Below are 17,500 nucleotides of genomic sequence, written 5' to 3'. Positions count from 1 at the left end.
CTCCCTGGGCGCTGTGGATAGGGCTGCCCACCGCTCCGGGCAAGTGTGCTCACTGTGTGTGTGTTCACTAGTGTGTGTGTGTGTGTGTGTGTGTGTGTGTGTGTGTGTGGTGTTTCACTTCATAGACGGTCAAAATGCGGAGGTGAAATTTCCCCGTTTGTGGGACTAAGCAGGGTCTCAGCCTTAATGTAGCTGTATAATGAAGTTATGATATGAGTATAATGTAGTTTTGCCCACTCGCCTCTTCTTCTACCTCTGTCGGTGTCGTTTGAGTGTGGTCGTCAGCCGAGAGTCGTGAGTACATGACGTCCTGGGTCTGCGTCTGGATCTTTTAACACCTATAGCAAGTCCAGAGTGTTCAGACTGGCGCTCGTTTAAGAAACGCTGGTTGTTTAAGTTCCTTATCTCTTTCTTTTTTCCTCACATTTTTTTTTTTTCGCTCTCCATCAGCGCTTCTGTCCTTTTCAGAGTCTGCCTGCTGTTCACTGACAAGTGGCCCATGAAACCCCCTACGGCTGTCAGAGCTTTCAGATTACATAACCCTTTCCTTTTGGTAATTAATAACAACGCAATCTGAGGTCTTCTCAGAGTTCAGTGGTATCCGATGTGAATTAGCCCTCGGTTTTCTTCATGTACTGATGGAAAGAAACACGATGCTGACTCCTGTACATATAATGGGTCCTAATACGCCATAATTCTCCCGGCTACATTGTGTACTTTACAGCTAAAAGGGGAGAGTCTCAGCCAGAGTTGATGTTATCAGGCGTTTGATGCACTGCAGCGTTCACCAGTAGGACACAAATACGAAATAATCAATATGTTTACATTTAGTGCCGAATCAGCTTTTTCCTCTCATCGGCAAAGAGTTCAGGTGAGTGGGTTGTGTTGGCTTTGAAATCGAGCTCTGTGGCTTTATTTAAAAACAGCCAGACCTGCTCCTGAAGATGCCCCTAAACTCCTGATTCAGGCAGTCGGATAGAATTTTATTGATCCAGAAGGGAAATTGCCATCAAAGAAGTCTGGAAGAGGAGAGTCGGATGAACACTGTCCTATTCATTAGAATTGGGAGATACAGTCCTCTAATGTATAAAAGTGAGAGAACATTGTTTGTTTATGTGAATTTGACCACTTTGTGGATGCTGTGCTGTTCCAGTGGAAGCCAGCATCCAATCCATTTGTGCACATTCACACCGATCCTTGTTTCTACGCTCACTGTCCACTTTATCAGCTCCACTGACCGTTCAGTTCCACTCTGTAGTTCTACAGTTACAGACTGTAGTCCATCTGTTTCTCTGATACTCTGTTACCCTGTTCTTCAGTGGTCAGGACCCCCATGGACCCTCACAGAGCAGGTACTGTTTGGGTGGTGGGTCATTCTCAGCACTGCAGTAACACTGACATGGTGTTGTGCTGGTCTTAGTGGATCAGACACCGCAGTGCTGCTGGAGGTTTTAAACACCTCAGTGTCACTTTCAATAAAGCCTCTTCCCACTAACCTACATTAGAAGAATGTTTTTGGCCTCCCCTGGAAAGACGCCGTTTTGGAGATCCTTGTTTTGCTTCGGGCAGCATCAGTGCTTGTAACCTACTTTCTGTCCGGGAGCTTTTAGAGGCAGTAAACGTACGTCTGGTTCCTTTCGCCATGACTGTGACCAGGTCTCACTCGGAAAGGTTCCCTCTGAATGACTTGTTCACGTCTTAACCATTTAATTATGTAGAAATGTGGAAAAATTAACTTCGCCGTTCCACCTTAAATAGCCCAGCAGTTCTGACGCCTGAAGCACCAGAATGTAACTGCTGCTCCTTTTAAGGTGGAACGGGAAAATTCAAACGAGTCTGGAGAATCTCTGACTTCAGCTTCACATCACTGAAGAATTAGGGGGGGTGGTGATAAATAATTGCCCCCCTCTTTGAAGGCGTATGATCCCTAAATGTAACTAAAGCCCAGCAGTGAGGAGCTGAACTTTCCCCTCCTCTGCTGTCCCTGCAGATGGGCAGGGTCGCCTACAGGGCGGCGCTAGTTGCTGATAATGAAGTGATGCTCTTTTATTAGAGGGGCTCATTTCAGAGGGAAGATCTCAACCACTGCCCTGTAGCTCAGTTCCAAGGGGTTAGAGTGACCCTTGAAAACAATGGGTAGGGGTAAAAAGAAGCAATGTGACTGGGCCCAAGTCAGCAAATGTGAAAAGACAGCACTGGCTGTTTAACCTGACGTTCAAGTTTTTTGTGTTTGTTGTCTAGGGGGGGCTTTAGGGGCCCCTTCAGTGCTGAGTCACTGTGAGCGCTCCTCACTGTGGACTTCAAACTTTCCTTTAAACCTCGTGGCTCTGGTAGCCCCCTCAGGGGAAAGTGTACGCTCTACGGCTTTGATCTACTTTCAGGTTGACGGACGAGGCCTGACGTTCACATATCGCTCTGAATGCTCCACAGTTCCTCAGGAGCTGCTCTGAACCTCGGCCCGTTCAGCAGCAGCCCAGCCCCTCCGGCTGTGTTTACACAAGCAGAACGGTCTCTAACATGTGACCTGCATAAATGGTTTACTTCCCAATGAAAGGAAGCCTTCTAACGTTTGTGTTTGTCCACTCGGGTCATCTGTTTGCTCTGGAGCTGTCAGCTTTTTTTAATTGAGGCTGAAATGGCGAAACGGCAGAAAGGCGACGTCTGCCTGGCTCTCTAAGAGCAGTTGTGTCTTGTAGAGAAAGCCCTCTGGGTCTAGAGTTATTATTGTAGTTTTTTATTAATCATCTGGTTCGTATTACATAATCATGTGAATGTAGTTGAGTGGTTTGGTTGTTGCGTAATAAATTAGGCTCTATTTGTATTCTGTATTGACAGGTTTGTGTTTTTTTAACTCCTGTTTGCAAGGTTAAAAAAAATCAACAATCAGCACTTCATAATATAAAATAACTTCATTATATATATATATATATATAATGGTATTTATAATATATATACAGGGTGATTTAAAAAAGATTCATCTGATTTCAACATGATTTCATTTGTAAATCATTACAGATCAATGCAGTGAACTGTAAACGGTTTAATTGATCATAAAGTTTATTATGCAGTTCTACAAGGTCTCAGTCTAAACCTCCTCCAGCTGGATGGACATCAACACCACAGTCTAACTCATCCCAGACTGGACTAATTCTTTACGATGGATCACTGGGACCCCAATTGGAGCCACCTCTGCGCCCCAACAGAGAATGTTACAGTGACAGTAGCCACGTTTACATGCAGCCTAATAATCTGACTAATAGCACAATCGGAATAGTCTAGTCTGATTGAGGCCATTCGGAATAGTTATTATCCGACTGAACGAGGTGGGTAATCCTGTAAATAATCTGTTAAATAGAAGAATAACATCCGTGTAAACGCCTGTATCCGATTACATTCCCTATCGGAAAGTTTCAGTCCGTTCTGCTTGTGCGTCGCGTCACAGTGAGAGTTTATACCGTTCAACACGGCGGAGCAGAAACTGGTCTGCAGAGGAGACGAAGTTCATGCTCTGATCTTTAAAAGACGGCGGTGGGACGGACGTCCAGCTTATGCGTCTCAGAGCACGACGTCTTCCTCTCGGCCTTCTTTAATAAGGACGTGTGAAGGACGTTTTCCTGAGTCTGACGTCATTTTAAAGCAGTTAAAAACACAATCACTGCTCACTGCTGCTCATCTCACTCTGACCGGACTCATGTGATGCTGGTTGCCGTGGTAACGTGTACTCTTAGCGGTTATCTATTGCATGCACGTAATTTTGCATTGGATTACTTGTAGTGAGCATGTAAACAGATTTTCCATCAGATTGTTGAGTAGAGTGAGAATAAATACCTCAGTCTTGATCTGTAATCGGCATGTTTTCAGTCGGATTTGCCAAAGCCTTTGCATGTAAACGCAGTGATCTTACAAAATGTAGGGATGTAGAAGCGTTTAAAGAGGACCGACTCAGTCAGTGGCTGTTCACTTGAAGTTTCCATAAAGTGCTAGGAAGTTCGTGTCCATAGTGTTTGCATGTAAGTCACTGTCATCATCCCTCCTGGACATCTGACCCCCATCCTGTTCTTCTTCCTGCTGTAGAATTGCAGTATTTTTGCTTTTCTTCATGAGTTTTCATGCAAAGATTTGAGGATTGCTGTAAAGCGGCGTGCGAAGGAAACAGGATGAACAGACTTGGTTTCAGTGTGACTGTAGGATTGCAACATCGCAGAAACTTCTAAATTAAAACTGAGATGCTGAGTTAGTTCTACAGTTACAGACTGTAGTCCATCTGTTTCTCTGATACTCTGTTACCCTGTTCTTCAGTGGTCAGGACCCCCACGGACCCTCACAGAGCAGGTACTGTTTGGGTGGTGGGTCATTCTCAGCTCTGCAGTGACACTGATGTGGTGGTGGTGGTGTGTTGTGCTGGTACAAGTGGATCAGACACAGCAGAGCTGCTGGAGTTTTTAAACACTGTGTCCACTCACTGTCCACTCTATTAGACACTCCTACCTTGTCGGTCCACCTTGTAGATGTAAGGTCAGAGACGACGGCTCATCTGCTGCACAGTTTGTGTTGGTCATCCTCTAGATCTTCATCAGTGGTCACAGGACGCTGCCGGCTGGACATTTTTGGTTGGTGGACTGTTCTCAGTCCAGCAGCGACGGTGAGGTGTTTAAAACCTCCAGCAGCACTGCTGCGTCTGATCCACTCAGACTTTGTTTATATGTTAAGCATTTATTTATGCGGAAATGTAGAAAAATTGATGGAATGCTCCTTGACGTTCTCGCGGTTTTTACATATGACCGTCGTCTTAAGGAACCCCTAAAGAACCCCTTGTTTTAGGAATGTAAGATGATTTCATGGTTCAGCTTTTCTGCAGCTCTTATGTAACACATCACAGATGCGTAAACGGAGACTGTATCTGTTCATCCAGAAGCGCTCGATGTCTTTCAATGCGATCCTGGCAGTTCCTCACCGTCCAGCGAGTGGTGATTTATGATGACCAAAAATAATCCGGCCTTCTAAGAAGCCGTGTGCCTGGTGAGAGGCAGCAGTGTGTGCGGTTCTGAGACGATGCTGCCAAGGCAGTTTGTGTTCCAGGGATTCTAGGAAAAGCAGGAAAAGTTCCAAGTCCAGATACTCACTCACACATGGAGTAAACCAACACTGACCCCTCCCCTTCCTCTACAAGGGGGCTTCTTCTCTCCATACAGCCCCCCTCCTACACTATAAAGTACATTCTGTACTTACAGGCTCTGTATTGTTGGTAGCGTTGAGGGTAATGTTAACCATTTGGGGCCCCAGCCTCGTTAAAACGTTCTGTTTCCTCTTGACTTTTATACAGCGCTGAATTAAATATCGGCTTAACAGACTTCACAAACTGCTGGTCCTGCCATTGGTTTATCGGGGGGGGGGGGGGGATAACATACACTGTCAGAAATAAAGGTTCTGTTCAGGTACGTTCTTCATTCATCAAGGTACAAACAGTGCAAATGTTCCCTCAAAGGTTCTACAGTGGTTTTAAGGTCTGATTGTGGAGCTTAAATCAGGTTCTCCAGGTGAAAAGTTGGTATTTGTTCCTTTTCATAACCGAATGTTTTAAGACAGAGCAGTAGAATAGAAGCCTGGAGGCGAGGCGAGGCGGGGTGCAGCAGTTTTGGTCGTGGACTCTTGAGTCTCGCTGTCAGAGTTCTTAAGTGTTTCTATGAGAGAACCATAACGTGACTAAAAGCACATTCTACTGGAACCTGTTTCACTGCGTCAGATATCAGTGTTCGTTTCACTCTGCATTACTTAGTGCCTCCACTAAAGGCCCATTCCTGTAAGGCAAGGCTGAAGGATTAATCGTTTTATATTGAAATCACACTGAGTTTTCCTGCTGCAGATCCAGTTCATTAAATTATAGCCTGCAATATCAAAAACGTTGTCTGACGTTTGAAGAGGGGAGATTTAACCTAACACAGAGCTTGAGAACTGCCTGTAGATGAGTCAGTCCAGGGGTCGCAACCCAAATCTTAAGAGCCGTTTTCTTACCTTCAACGAAAGTCAGTGAGCCACAACGTTTTATGTCTAATTTACCATCTTGGCTGTAAATGTGTCTCAGGATGTGCTGATGTTCTTGTACAGGCTAAAAAATATATATAGCCAATTTTCTCACATCTCCAGCAGGAAACTTTGCCTCAAAAGTAGAGCAGGTTCTGGTAAAACGTCTCTCATCGTTCGACTTTTTACGAGGCTGGAGTCGCTTCTCGTTTGCCAGCTTCTTGTTCGAACTGCTGCACCATTTAAGGTGGAATGGGACAATTGGAACGAGAAGCTGGTGAATGAGAAGCGACTTCAGCCTCACTACTTTTTAGTGTTTGTCAGTTTCTCTTTGCCGATTAAATGTATGAGGAAACCAGCTGGAGTGTCTATAGACACTTAAGTCCGTTCGTCTCCAAGTTATCCATGTTCGTGGTTGGTCCATCTGAATTTGTGTGACCAAATCGTAAGGCAGATCATTCAGAAACTGCATGAAATAAATCTAAATGTTTGTTTTATTTATTTATTGATTGATTGATTGATTGATTGTAAAAGCCCCTCAAATGAGCAGAACATGTAGTGTAGATCATAAAACACATGTTTACAATTTACCGCTGAAAGCCAAAAAATCTCAGACACTTTGTGTTATTTTCTAAAAGTGATGTTTCCAGAGCAGATCACTGAAGAGACGCCGTCTGTTTATAGTTTAGAGCCCAGATTTGGGGAAAAACGGCTCGACTTTCAGTAGAAAAACAAAGTTCAGCTTCTTTTATTATAAGGGTTTAAAATGACGTCACCGTCTATTAGACTGGAGAGAAGAGCTACTGCCTCACACGACGCCCAGCTTCTGAATGGAGCTTATGGAGTATGAACGTTATGAAGAACAGGACCAAGTGCGGTTTGGACCCACCGGTGGTCTCGAGGAGTTGAAGAGGTTAAATTGGTCAGAAAACTCGCAGTTTCAAGCCGTTCAGCTCTACTTTAGGGCCAGTTTTAAACCCAGTCTTTGATTCTCACGTCCACTTCACTCTAGAGGTTTCCTCCTTTTCTCTGTCCTCCACCATGTCCCTAACCTCTCCTCTGTTTTCTCTTTCTGCTGAATGGAGTGCAGGAACCCTTCTACAGTTTTCTACCGAGCCTTCCAGCCTGGCAGTAGGCTGCGCGACTCGAAGCCTCTGGGCGATAGGTACAGTATGTGGACAGGCCCTGGTGTGAAGCTTTAGCTTTAGCAGGTGTGCTGCATGGACCCACAGCATGGCATCGTGGCTCGCTGTGTATCAGCCGTGTATCTGGCAGAGAACAGTTTGCCCTTTTAATTAATTTATCTATTTATTTTTAGCGGCAGCTGTGATGCTTAGCAACACTAAGCGAGAGCTGGTCAGCAAAACGCAACTTCAGTTAGCACCTGTGGCAAAGACACGGCCCATTTCAAGCCTCATTGCTTGTTTTTCACTAACATCAAGTTAAGTTGGGGTCACTTGCTGAAACTGAATCTTCGCACTGCTTCTTTGTCAGTGGTTTGTATTGATTTATTGATTTATTTCTTGTTTTGTGTGTGTTTTTATAAATTGGCATCGCCTAATACACTCACCGGCCACTTTATTAGGTACAGTTGCTTCTAGTATCAGTTGCTTGTTAACACAAGTAGCTAATCAGCCAATCACACGGCCGCAACTCAGTGCATTTAGGCATGTAGAGGTGGTCAAGACGACTTGCTGAAGTGCAGACCGAGCATCAAAACGGGGAAGAAAGGGGATTTAAGGGGCTTTGAACGTGGTGTGGCTGTTGGTGCCAGACGGGCTGGTCTGAGTATTTCAGAAACTGCTGATCTGCTGGGATTTTCACGCACAACCATCTCTAGGGTTTACAGAGAACGGTCTGAAAAAGAGGAAATATCCAGTGAGCGGTCAGTTGTGTGGACGGAAATGCCTTGTTGATGTGAGAGGTCAGAGGAGAATGGACAGACTGGTTCCAGATGATAGAAAGACAACAGGAACTCAAATAACCAACCAGAATCTCTGAGGAACGTTTCCAACACCTTGTTGAAAGTCTGACATGAAGAATTAAGGCAGTTCTGAAGGAAAAAGGGGGTCCAGCCTTTTACTAGCAAGGTGTACCTAATAAAGTGGCTGGTGAGTGTAAGCCCTGGGGAACCTGTGCGCAGCGCATTTATGCCCTTTTTAGTACATTTTAATGACCTGATGACTTGAATCAGGCTTGTTATAAACACACAGACATGCCATGCATGGGTTTCACACACATACTCCCATAATAGATGCTGTTAATTGGTCCGTTAACCTTGCAGGTTTTTTTGTTTTTGCTCATATTGGCATTCATAATGTGGATAAGCTTAGTCTGACCTTTAACACAGATCAGGTTCTACTTAGTCAGCGCTCAATTTGCAGAAACGTTCCCTTGTCTTGCTTAAGATTTTGTGTATGCACGCTGAATCGGCGTCAGAGTTGCCGGATCCCCGTTCTAAATGCGATGCTTTAGGAGTGGTGGTGACTGACTGGCATGTATTTGAGTTCTGTTAATACCGTGTCCCATTCAGTGCTTCTCAAAGGAACGTGGGGAGGTTATTCCTTCTGTGGGGGTGTAAGAACTTTTACAGAGCACCGCAGTGAAGGAACGAACAGGTTCCCAAGATCACCATATGGGACGTTAACCCACTGAAACTCCGCTTAAAAGAAGATCCTAAATCATTAAGTTGTAAAGCGAGTCCTTCAGAGCGGTTTGGCGTGAAATTCCCTGTTTTAGATAAACTTAACGAGTCAGAACTGTTCTCAGTGGTGGTGATAGGAACCAGACGCCCACCTCTAAAAGCTCCCTCACAGAAAGCTCCTACATGACGAAATGGTTATGAATTCACTGCCTGATGACTGAGACACTGTTTAATACTAATTTAATACTATTTCACCATCAACAGCACACATAGGTTCACTGGTGGTTAAAGAGTTTAATGAGTTTAACAGAAAAAACTGGGCTGTTTTATGACCACTTTGAAAAGAGTTTGACCCAAAAATGCATTTTTTAAAAAATGTATTCATGGTGGAGGGATACATGCAGGGCGCTGTGAGGCAAAATAGTCCCCAAATAAAACTCATTATTCCAAATTTTCCACTATTTTCCATCATCAGCATTCCATATAAGCTCAGAAGACTCGTGTAGGTTCTCTGGTGGTTCTGGATGGTAAATAAAGTGTCTATATCTTGTAGGTGTTGTAGTCATGGCGACGCCTGGTTCCCATCACCCCCACTGGAAAGACACCTGAGCTTCGGTCGTTGAACAATTTCTCAAACCGCTCTGAATTGCTTTGCGTGTATTAAAGCAATTGAAACGTGCTTAATTCCCCCAGTACACATCTTTATAAAAACAAACAAAAAATGGAAAGCTTCAAGCTCTTACTACTGTTTTTACGTTTGTGACATACTTGTGTTTATATTTATAAATATGTGAATATCACACACAGCGTCATAAGTCCACACAGTCTGAGGCATGCGGTTTGCGCCTTGTTAATTGGTGTGTATAAGCTTTTATTGTCTGTTAGCTACGTTAGATTTGTAGCTCCAATGCAAAACCGAAGAAGCAGATAACGGCAAACATGTCTTGGCTGGTTGTGTATGTTTCAAATATTCAGAAATGAGGTCTTGGGCTTCGTTCACACAGCAGGTACAAGTGGCCCAAATCTGATTTTCTCACCAAATCGGAAATTTTATGTATGTATTTATTATTATTTTTTTTTTGCCTGTCCACATTGTCTTTTAAATGTGGTCTGTATGACACCAGTCTGAACAGATCAGCCCCCAAACTGACCCACAGAGCGTCACGGCTCATCCAGAGGTAAACAATCACAACTGGCAACAAACGCCGGTCGCTCCCAGAGGGTCAGCTGCAGCTTCACCATCACCAGCGCCACAAGAGCCATCATGAAGCTTCGCTGACTGACAGCTGGGCTCATCACCCAGAATCTGTGTCGCATAAAGAAAAGATCAGATTTGAGCCACTTTTACCTGCTGTGTGAACGTAGCCCAAGTTGGATTATGGTCCCACTTTATTTGAATGGTCGCCTGTAGATGCTCTACAGATCCTTAAATCATTAACCGTCTTTCTGGTGATAATCAGTTGATTGTCAACAGCATTAGGGTCGGGTTTAGGGTTAGGAGTAAGTCTAGGTTTTTGCTTTGAGGTTAGGGTCGGGTTTAGGGTTTGAACTTGAAGTTCAGTTGTATTTACTGGGTATTTGATTGAAGGTTACTTAGACAGACCGAGCATTTACAAAGCATCAACAGTGGACCTTCCCAATGACACTCGATTTAAAGTGGAGTTGCATTTAATGGATATTTAGTTGAACGCTGCTTAAATATCTACTGAGCATATACAAACCTTCTACAGTGGACCATCCAAAGAAAGTGTTACCTGAAATTTATTTATTTATTTGCACCAAATTTTTGCTTTATATTAAGTTTATTTTATCTATGTATGTAATAGAGATAAGCCAACCGTGTCTAAATTGTAGCTTTGAAACATATCTGCTCTGCAATTGCCAGAAATAAACTGGCTCTGACTTCTGTAGGCAGAGCTAAAGAAAAGCATCAGCGGCGTCCACGTGCCACGGCCGGACCGTAATCTCCTCCAAACTGGCCTCATAAAGCCGGGGGTCAAACACATGACCTGGCGGCCCATTGAAGTCAGAGATCTGCGCGATATCCCAGGCAGTATGGGCTTGAAGCCTGGTGTAGTGTAGTGTTATTTGCCCCAGGTAATCTTCCCCTCCTCTCAGGTACCTGTGCTCCATGTGGCTTTTCCTGGCTCTTTGATGTGCGCTTTACTGTGAGCTGGTCCTCATCCTTCCACGCCTTTTCCCCAAACTCTGACACTCTGGCCTCATACATCACCCGCCGTTATCGTGAGAGCGAAGATCACGGAGGGTTGAGTGAGAAAGATAAGCAGTCATCCTTTGTTTAGACTGGACGCCCCGTGAAGCGTGACTCAGAAACTATGTACCGTTTTCTATTACGTTGGGTTCCACAGGTTGTTTTGCTCAGGCTTTTAAGCTTCTCTCTGGTTTGAAGCTGGCTCTACCAACCTGCTCCTGAACATTCTTCAGGGACAGAGAGCTTCTCATCTGGCTTCAGTTTTGACCGGTTGCGTCTGTGAAGAATTACTATTGTTTGTTTGACCCTTGCAAAAAATAAAACAGGTGTCCTGCTGACAAAATGCTTGTATATTACCAAATTATAACTGCATAGTAAGAAGGAGCTGGTAGGATGTTGCCCTATCAGCCAATAGAGTTTCTCTATTTTTATAATTTTTTTTAAGATAAATTAATTATTCCATCTTGTTTTGTTGATGAGCGTCAGGCTAGGTTCATTCCAGATGTGGCACTAGAGGTGAGCAATAGGGAAAAAAATCACAGTGTTGTATTTATCTTTTCAGACATCTGATCAGTTGGAACAGAGGAAAAAAAATAACCAGTAATGCGACATTTTAAGAAATACTATGTTTGATACCGAATCCAGTTATACGGGACTAATTTCGCCCTCTTCATAATGAAACATGCAGATGGTCAGTGTTCTCCAAGCACTGATGTGATATCCACGATATGCTTAGAAGAACATATTCTACTGCGATGTGATTTATATCCATGTATGTCGTCGTATTGTCCACCCTAAGAATGAACACTTTACCTCGCTTGACGTGACCCTTCCACGGCCCAACTGAAACTGATCTCTTTATAATGAAACATGCAGTTGGTTCGTGTTCAGGTACCGATGATCTACGCAATATGTTCAGAAAAGCATGCTGTTATATTGTGACATAATTGGTCACAATAACAATATACGTCATCATATTGCCTATTGGGCATTTCCTCAGCACTTTTCTTTTTACACGACGAATGCCACAAAAACGCAAGTGGCAAAAAATACACTTGAAGCTTAACACTCCACACGGCCGCCTCCTGCTTGCACCACAAGGCCTTTACAGAAAGCCGAGTAACACGGCAGCCCACTGTGTCGTCTGTGCACTGCAGAAACAGTCGTTTCCTCTTTTACAATAAGCTTCAGAGCTTCGTTCTCATGGAAAAATAAAAATAAACAAATAAAAAGGCAGAAGTGTATGTGGTTATGGCCCCAGCCCACAGAGACCGTCCATGGTCAGTCAAGTATTTATTGAAGCCTATAGTTTATGCTGCTGTAAAGGCCCTGAGGCTTATTTGCATGGCCTTTACTGGGGGTCTTTACCACAATACAGTGATGCTGACACACTGGCGTTTTGTGCTGTTTTGAACCGTATATATTTTGGTAGATATGACATTATGCCACTGATACAGTGGTGTCCGTCTTTAAAGATGGTTTCCTGTAATGCACTGACAGTATCCAGCACTTGACGGTTAACGACGCAAACAGATGTTTCAAGGGTTCTTTAGTAAATAAAACGGTTCTATGAAGGACCATGAAGCCTGTGCATGATTAAAGGCGTTGTAGATGGTTCTATATAGAACCTTTTTGAAAATGGTTCTGTCTACCAGAAAGCGTTCTTCTACTGCTACAAGCTTGACATCGTAACAGCAGCAGTGCTATATAGTTTTCAAAAAGCTTGTGTAGCACCATCTGCAGCACATTCTTCACCAGTTTGAAGAACCCTTTCATGATGAAAAGGAACCTTTAATCATGCAGAGAGTTCTTTCAGTGTTTGTGGTTGTGTATATAGAACCATTTTTTGTGCTAAAGAACACCGTGCAGGGTGTCGTTTATTGGGTAATTCAGATTGTTTTGGAGACCTCTCTGGTGGAAATGTGTGGTTGCGTGTGACTTGCAGAAGAACGCCTCCGACTTTGTCTTCACAGACTCGCGGCAGGGCACGCTCACCGTGTTTGAGCCGTTTTTGATTTTCAGTAATAATACTTCTTTCACTTCTTTCAAACTCTAAATAAGTGGCGCGTTTCCCTTCCTGAAGTGGGATAATTGACACGAAACCGTTCAGAACAAGCTGTCGCCTTTATTAGACTTTCTTTTAGCATGGACTCAGTAATCCGATCATAATCGGATTTCTGCGGTTATCCGATTGTTCAAGTGGTCAACGCCACACTCGGATCTAGAAATCTGATGAAGAGCCTGGGTTTCAGCTCAGTAATCAGTTGTTTTGATGTTTACGCTGCGTCGTCAAGTTTATCGGCTGGTTGTAGAGCGGAAATCTGATTTACTGTCTGACTCATGTAGACCTGGAGTTTCCCCATCATCTGACTACTGAAGAGCATGCAAACGTGATCGGATTACTGACAATCAGATTTTCTGCAGTTATTATTACTATTATTACAATAACTGTTGTTTATTATTATTAATAATAATAATAAGTGCATGTTAACGCACTTATAAAGTGGACTACTTACCTTTTATTGATCATCTGATTCTGATATTTGGCACAGGTTATTGTATGAAAGCTCTCGGCTCCAGGCCTCTCAGTAATAGTTCAGGTGAGAGAGAAATTAACGAGGGGGCGTGGCTGACGGACAGGATGAGCCACTGTAGTTACCTGAGTAGAAGGAACTTCTGTTGGAATGGCAAGATTTTTTTTATTATCCTCGAAGAGAAATGTAAACAAACTGGGGAACGAGGAACATTAGTGACGGACCACGCCCACATTTTTTTGTACCGTGTCTCCAGACGTTTTGGGTGGAGGTGGGGTCCATAAATGTTCGTGACGGTCAGAAAAAAATGTTACGAAATCCCAGGTCCGGAGACCCTCCCAACCCCCCAACCCCAAAAAGTCTTGTTTATAGATGCGCGTAACCACAGCGAATGGAACAGCTGACTGACTTTACAGTTACAGAAAGTAAAAGTGGCCTCTGTTTAGACCAAATGTCAACAGCTTACCTTTGGGTTTCTATTTATAAGATTACTTGTGCATGTAAGTGGCAGTAACTGACCTGGAACCATGCAGCCGACCTAGTGTTCGTCACTGTTGACTGACTTGGTTCTTAAAGGGTTCTTGAAGTGTACCACCTGCAGACGTTGCGATCTGCATGTTGACTCCTGAAAGTGCCGCTCACTGCCTCAGGTTGTGGATGATGTCTATTTACTGCACCTCTGTGAAAGTGCTGTGAATAAAATTAAAAAAAAAAGAAACAAAAGGATCGGGAGTGGGTTGGACACGTTTTAGCCGAGACTTGATCCTTTTAGGTACTAGACGTCACTCATTAAAGGCACGCTGGAGGAATGACTGACTCGAGTGGGGCGCTATTTTGCTCATTCTGTCCTGGCTGGTTGGCTTTTTTAGGGATTATGTAACTCCTTTATGAAATTAAGTGTGTGCCTGTTTGTCTGTTTCCAGCTTCAGTTTAGCTTCTCTGACGCAGGCGTGGAGATGAAGGCCTCCGTTAACTCTGAAATTGTGTCAACGCTTTGAGGACGTGGGGGCATTCCACCATAAACAAGACCCTTAATAGCTGATTCTAATCTGCTCTTCCTCCACATGGCAAATTGAAGCCTGAGGGAACGGAATGTCCAGGTCTCATCGTGGTCAATAACACCAACCTAGAAGATCAGGTTGCTGTGGGAGTCACTCAGGCCCCGTCCCATTTCTTCTTTTTACCTCTACCCTTTGTTTTCGAGTGTTGCCCCTTGTTCCTGAGCTACAGGGCAGTGGTTGAGATCTTCCTCTGAAATGAGACCCTCTAATAAAAGAGCATCTCTTCATTAACAGCTACTAGCGCCGCTCTGTAGGTGACCCTGCCCGTCTGCAGGGACAGCAGAGGAGGGGAAAGTTCAGCTCCTCACTGCTGGGCTTTAGTTACATTTAGGGGTCAGACGCCTTCAAAGAGGGGGGCAGTTATTTATCATCACCCCCCCCAATTCTTCAGTGATATGAAGCTGAAGTCAGGGATTCTCCAGATTCTTGTTTGTATTTTCCCGTTCCACCTTAAATGGAGCAGCAGTGACATTCTGGAGCTTCAGGTGTCAGAACTGCTGGGCTATTTAAGGTGGAACTGGAAAGTTGGGTAGCCAGCCACTGAGACATCAACATAAAATGATTAGAGATGTATTTATTTATTTTGCGCTTGTTATGAAGAAAACGTCCAGAATTCATCGAAACGGCATTAAAAAGGTAAAATGGTGATTATCGTAATTTTTTTGAAAGGGGGAAAATTCTCATTTGTGGGTTTCTTTGGTCTCTTGTTCTCCGCCTCACCGGTTTTTCTGTTTTTCTCATCTCTCTCTGACTGGAGTCTCTGGAAAAACCTCTGTTTGGAGGGCCGTGTAGCCCCAACACTTCACCCCACCCGTCAATCACAGCCAAAACTGAGACACCCACCCCTAGACGTGGGAAAAGGAGGGCTAAGGGCTCAGTGGTAGGGGCGAGGGATGAAATGGGACTGGGCCTAACTGTGTCTTGTGGCGTCCTGCGTGCATTTGGTAATTTAGCTGCTGTATCTCAGCCTTTGCTCGGTTGTAAGTGTTGCCTAAAACAAAAGAAGCTGCAGTTTCAGTGTGAATTGTTCACGGTTTGGCTCGTTTCTCGGTTTCTGGGCCGGCGTGAATGTGGACCATTTAGTCTTTATTTTCCACACAGTTTCTCCACTTGTTTCAATGCCCTAGTGGTAGAATTCGTATATAGAGTCACGTGTGGCTTAGGATGTAGGAGAAGCTCCAAAGGGTGTGAGAGAGGGCTGGGCAAAATAGTGATCTATACCGCTATCGTGATAAATTATGACGCAACACAATGTCGCTGTTGCCATAACAAAACCTCGTGTCTACAAAATGGAAACTTTACAGGAGATGGAAAAAACCCTCTTTACTTTTAATGCAAGTCAATGGAACCAGACGTCTTTCCAAGTCGTTTTGGGCCGTTTCTTCTGGTCCATTCATCATCAAATTCACACACAATGTAAAAGTCAACAGGCATTTTCAAAATAAGTCAGAAACTCAAAAACAGCAAAATGAGGTTTTCATGCGAGAACAGCGACGCGCTTTTCTGAACATATGGTGTGTCGTCGGTCCCTGAAGACACTGTAGCTGCATGTTTCATTATAAATAGAACAAAATTAGTCCTGTTTATCTGGATTCAGTGCCAAATACTCAATACTAAATTACTGTGTTCAGTTTTTGATAGTATTTTGTAAAAATGCAGTCATTATTATTATTATTATTATTATTATTATTATTATTATTATTATTATTATTATTATTATTATTATTATGCCTTATTTGGATCCCCATTAGCTTCCACAAAGTGGTTGCTGGTCTTCCTGTGTTCCACACAAGAGCAATTATCTTAAAAATGAAACCTTTACTGTCGTCCTGTATCACAAACAAGACAAAAACACACTAAACCTAATCCTCAACAGGAGAATCAATAACCGATAATAACCTACACTTAAACCAAATATCAGCAATACTGCAATAACATCTATATGATAGATCTTTATTGATCCCAAGGGGACGTTGCAGTGTTTCAGTAGCAAGACATATAGTTTCACACAAACTGCAGAAAATAAAAAATAGACAAAGTACATCTATTTGCATATTTACATGACATAAGAGGCGGGTTTGTTGTGTCTCCATGATAGCGGGCATTAGGTGGTGTGAGGTGAAGTGAGAGCACAGTGAATATTGACATAACTAGGAGTTGCAGCACTATAACGGTGTAAGTGCGCCGTGAAAGTGACGTTGCAGCGGCAGGTTATGGTCTATTGCACAGTGAGTAATAACAGGAGAGGTGATGTAGTGATGAGGTTTATTATGAGGCTTCATAACGTTCACCAAATATTGTTTTAGTAGCTTTTTAAAAGAAAGTCTGCTCATCGTCTGTCAGTTGTGCATTGGGAGCATAATCCAAGCTGAAGAAGTCCTACAAAGTACAGTTCTCTTCATGCAATATGACTGCGGCCCCGGCACCGCCAGCCCAGCTGGTCAGATGTCTGAGAAAACGGAATATTGTGATCGTTGAGTATCGCGATATGTTCTCCGTATCGCCCAGCTCTACTGAGAGCTTTGACTTCTGAGCCTGTCTGTGTTTAATTTCTCTGCTCTTCGTGCTGCAGATGTTTCTTCTAGAATGGCTATAAACAGTGCGGAGGTTAGGATCGGGTCAGATGACCCGAGGCCACGGGACGGTTTCCTCCTCAAAGCATCTGACGTTATGTAACGCAGACTCCGCCCTTCTTTTGGAGGATTTCTCAGAGGCTTCTTTCAGAGTTTCGGGTTTGTTTTGCCGTCTCAGACGCTCAGTCACATGTGCTTCTCTCTCCTCCGTCGTCCGAACGTCTGAGTAACGATGAGATGTAAAGTATACGTGCTGCCGTGCTCTCCCGGGCTTGGCCGATGCTCTGTGGGACGTTCTGTTTCATGTCAAGCTCGTTTTAGGTAAATATGCGTTACTGAAAGGCGCATTTGAGACACAGGTGCTCCTCTTTCACTCCGATCAGTGCGTGACTCCGTCTTCGGTTGGTAAACAGAGACTTGGAGAGGGAATGTGACTTTGCTCCTCCGCTCCCGCA

The 17,500-nt window shown here is 43.8% G+C and overlaps 1 protein-coding gene across 2 annotated transcripts in view; it reads left to right on the top strand.

The window, feature by feature from the left end:
* Nucleotides 1-17,500, top strand: part of tsc22d2 (TSC22 domain family 2) — a 44,976-nt gene that overhangs the window by 21,590 nt on the left and 5,886 nt on the right. The window contains exon 2 of one of the 2 annotated variants that reach the window (XM_017703469.2): nt 7,112-7,186. The exons of the other annotated variant lie outside the window; for it this stretch is intronic. Coding sequence (XP_017558958.1) covers nt 7,112-7,186 — 75 coding nt within the window. The remainder of the gene's footprint in view (nt 1-7,111; nt 7,187-17,500) is intronic. 2 annotated transcript variants of the gene reach the window in all.

Source organism: Pygocentrus nattereri, chromosome 2 (assembly GCF_015220715.1).
Source record: "Pygocentrus nattereri isolate fPygNat1 chromosome 2, fPygNat1.pri, whole genome shotgun sequence".
Lineage (NCBI taxonomy): Eukaryota > Metazoa > Chordata > Actinopteri > Characiformes > Serrasalmidae > Pygocentrus > Pygocentrus nattereri.
This window is presented reverse-complemented; position numbering and strand designations above follow the sequence as displayed.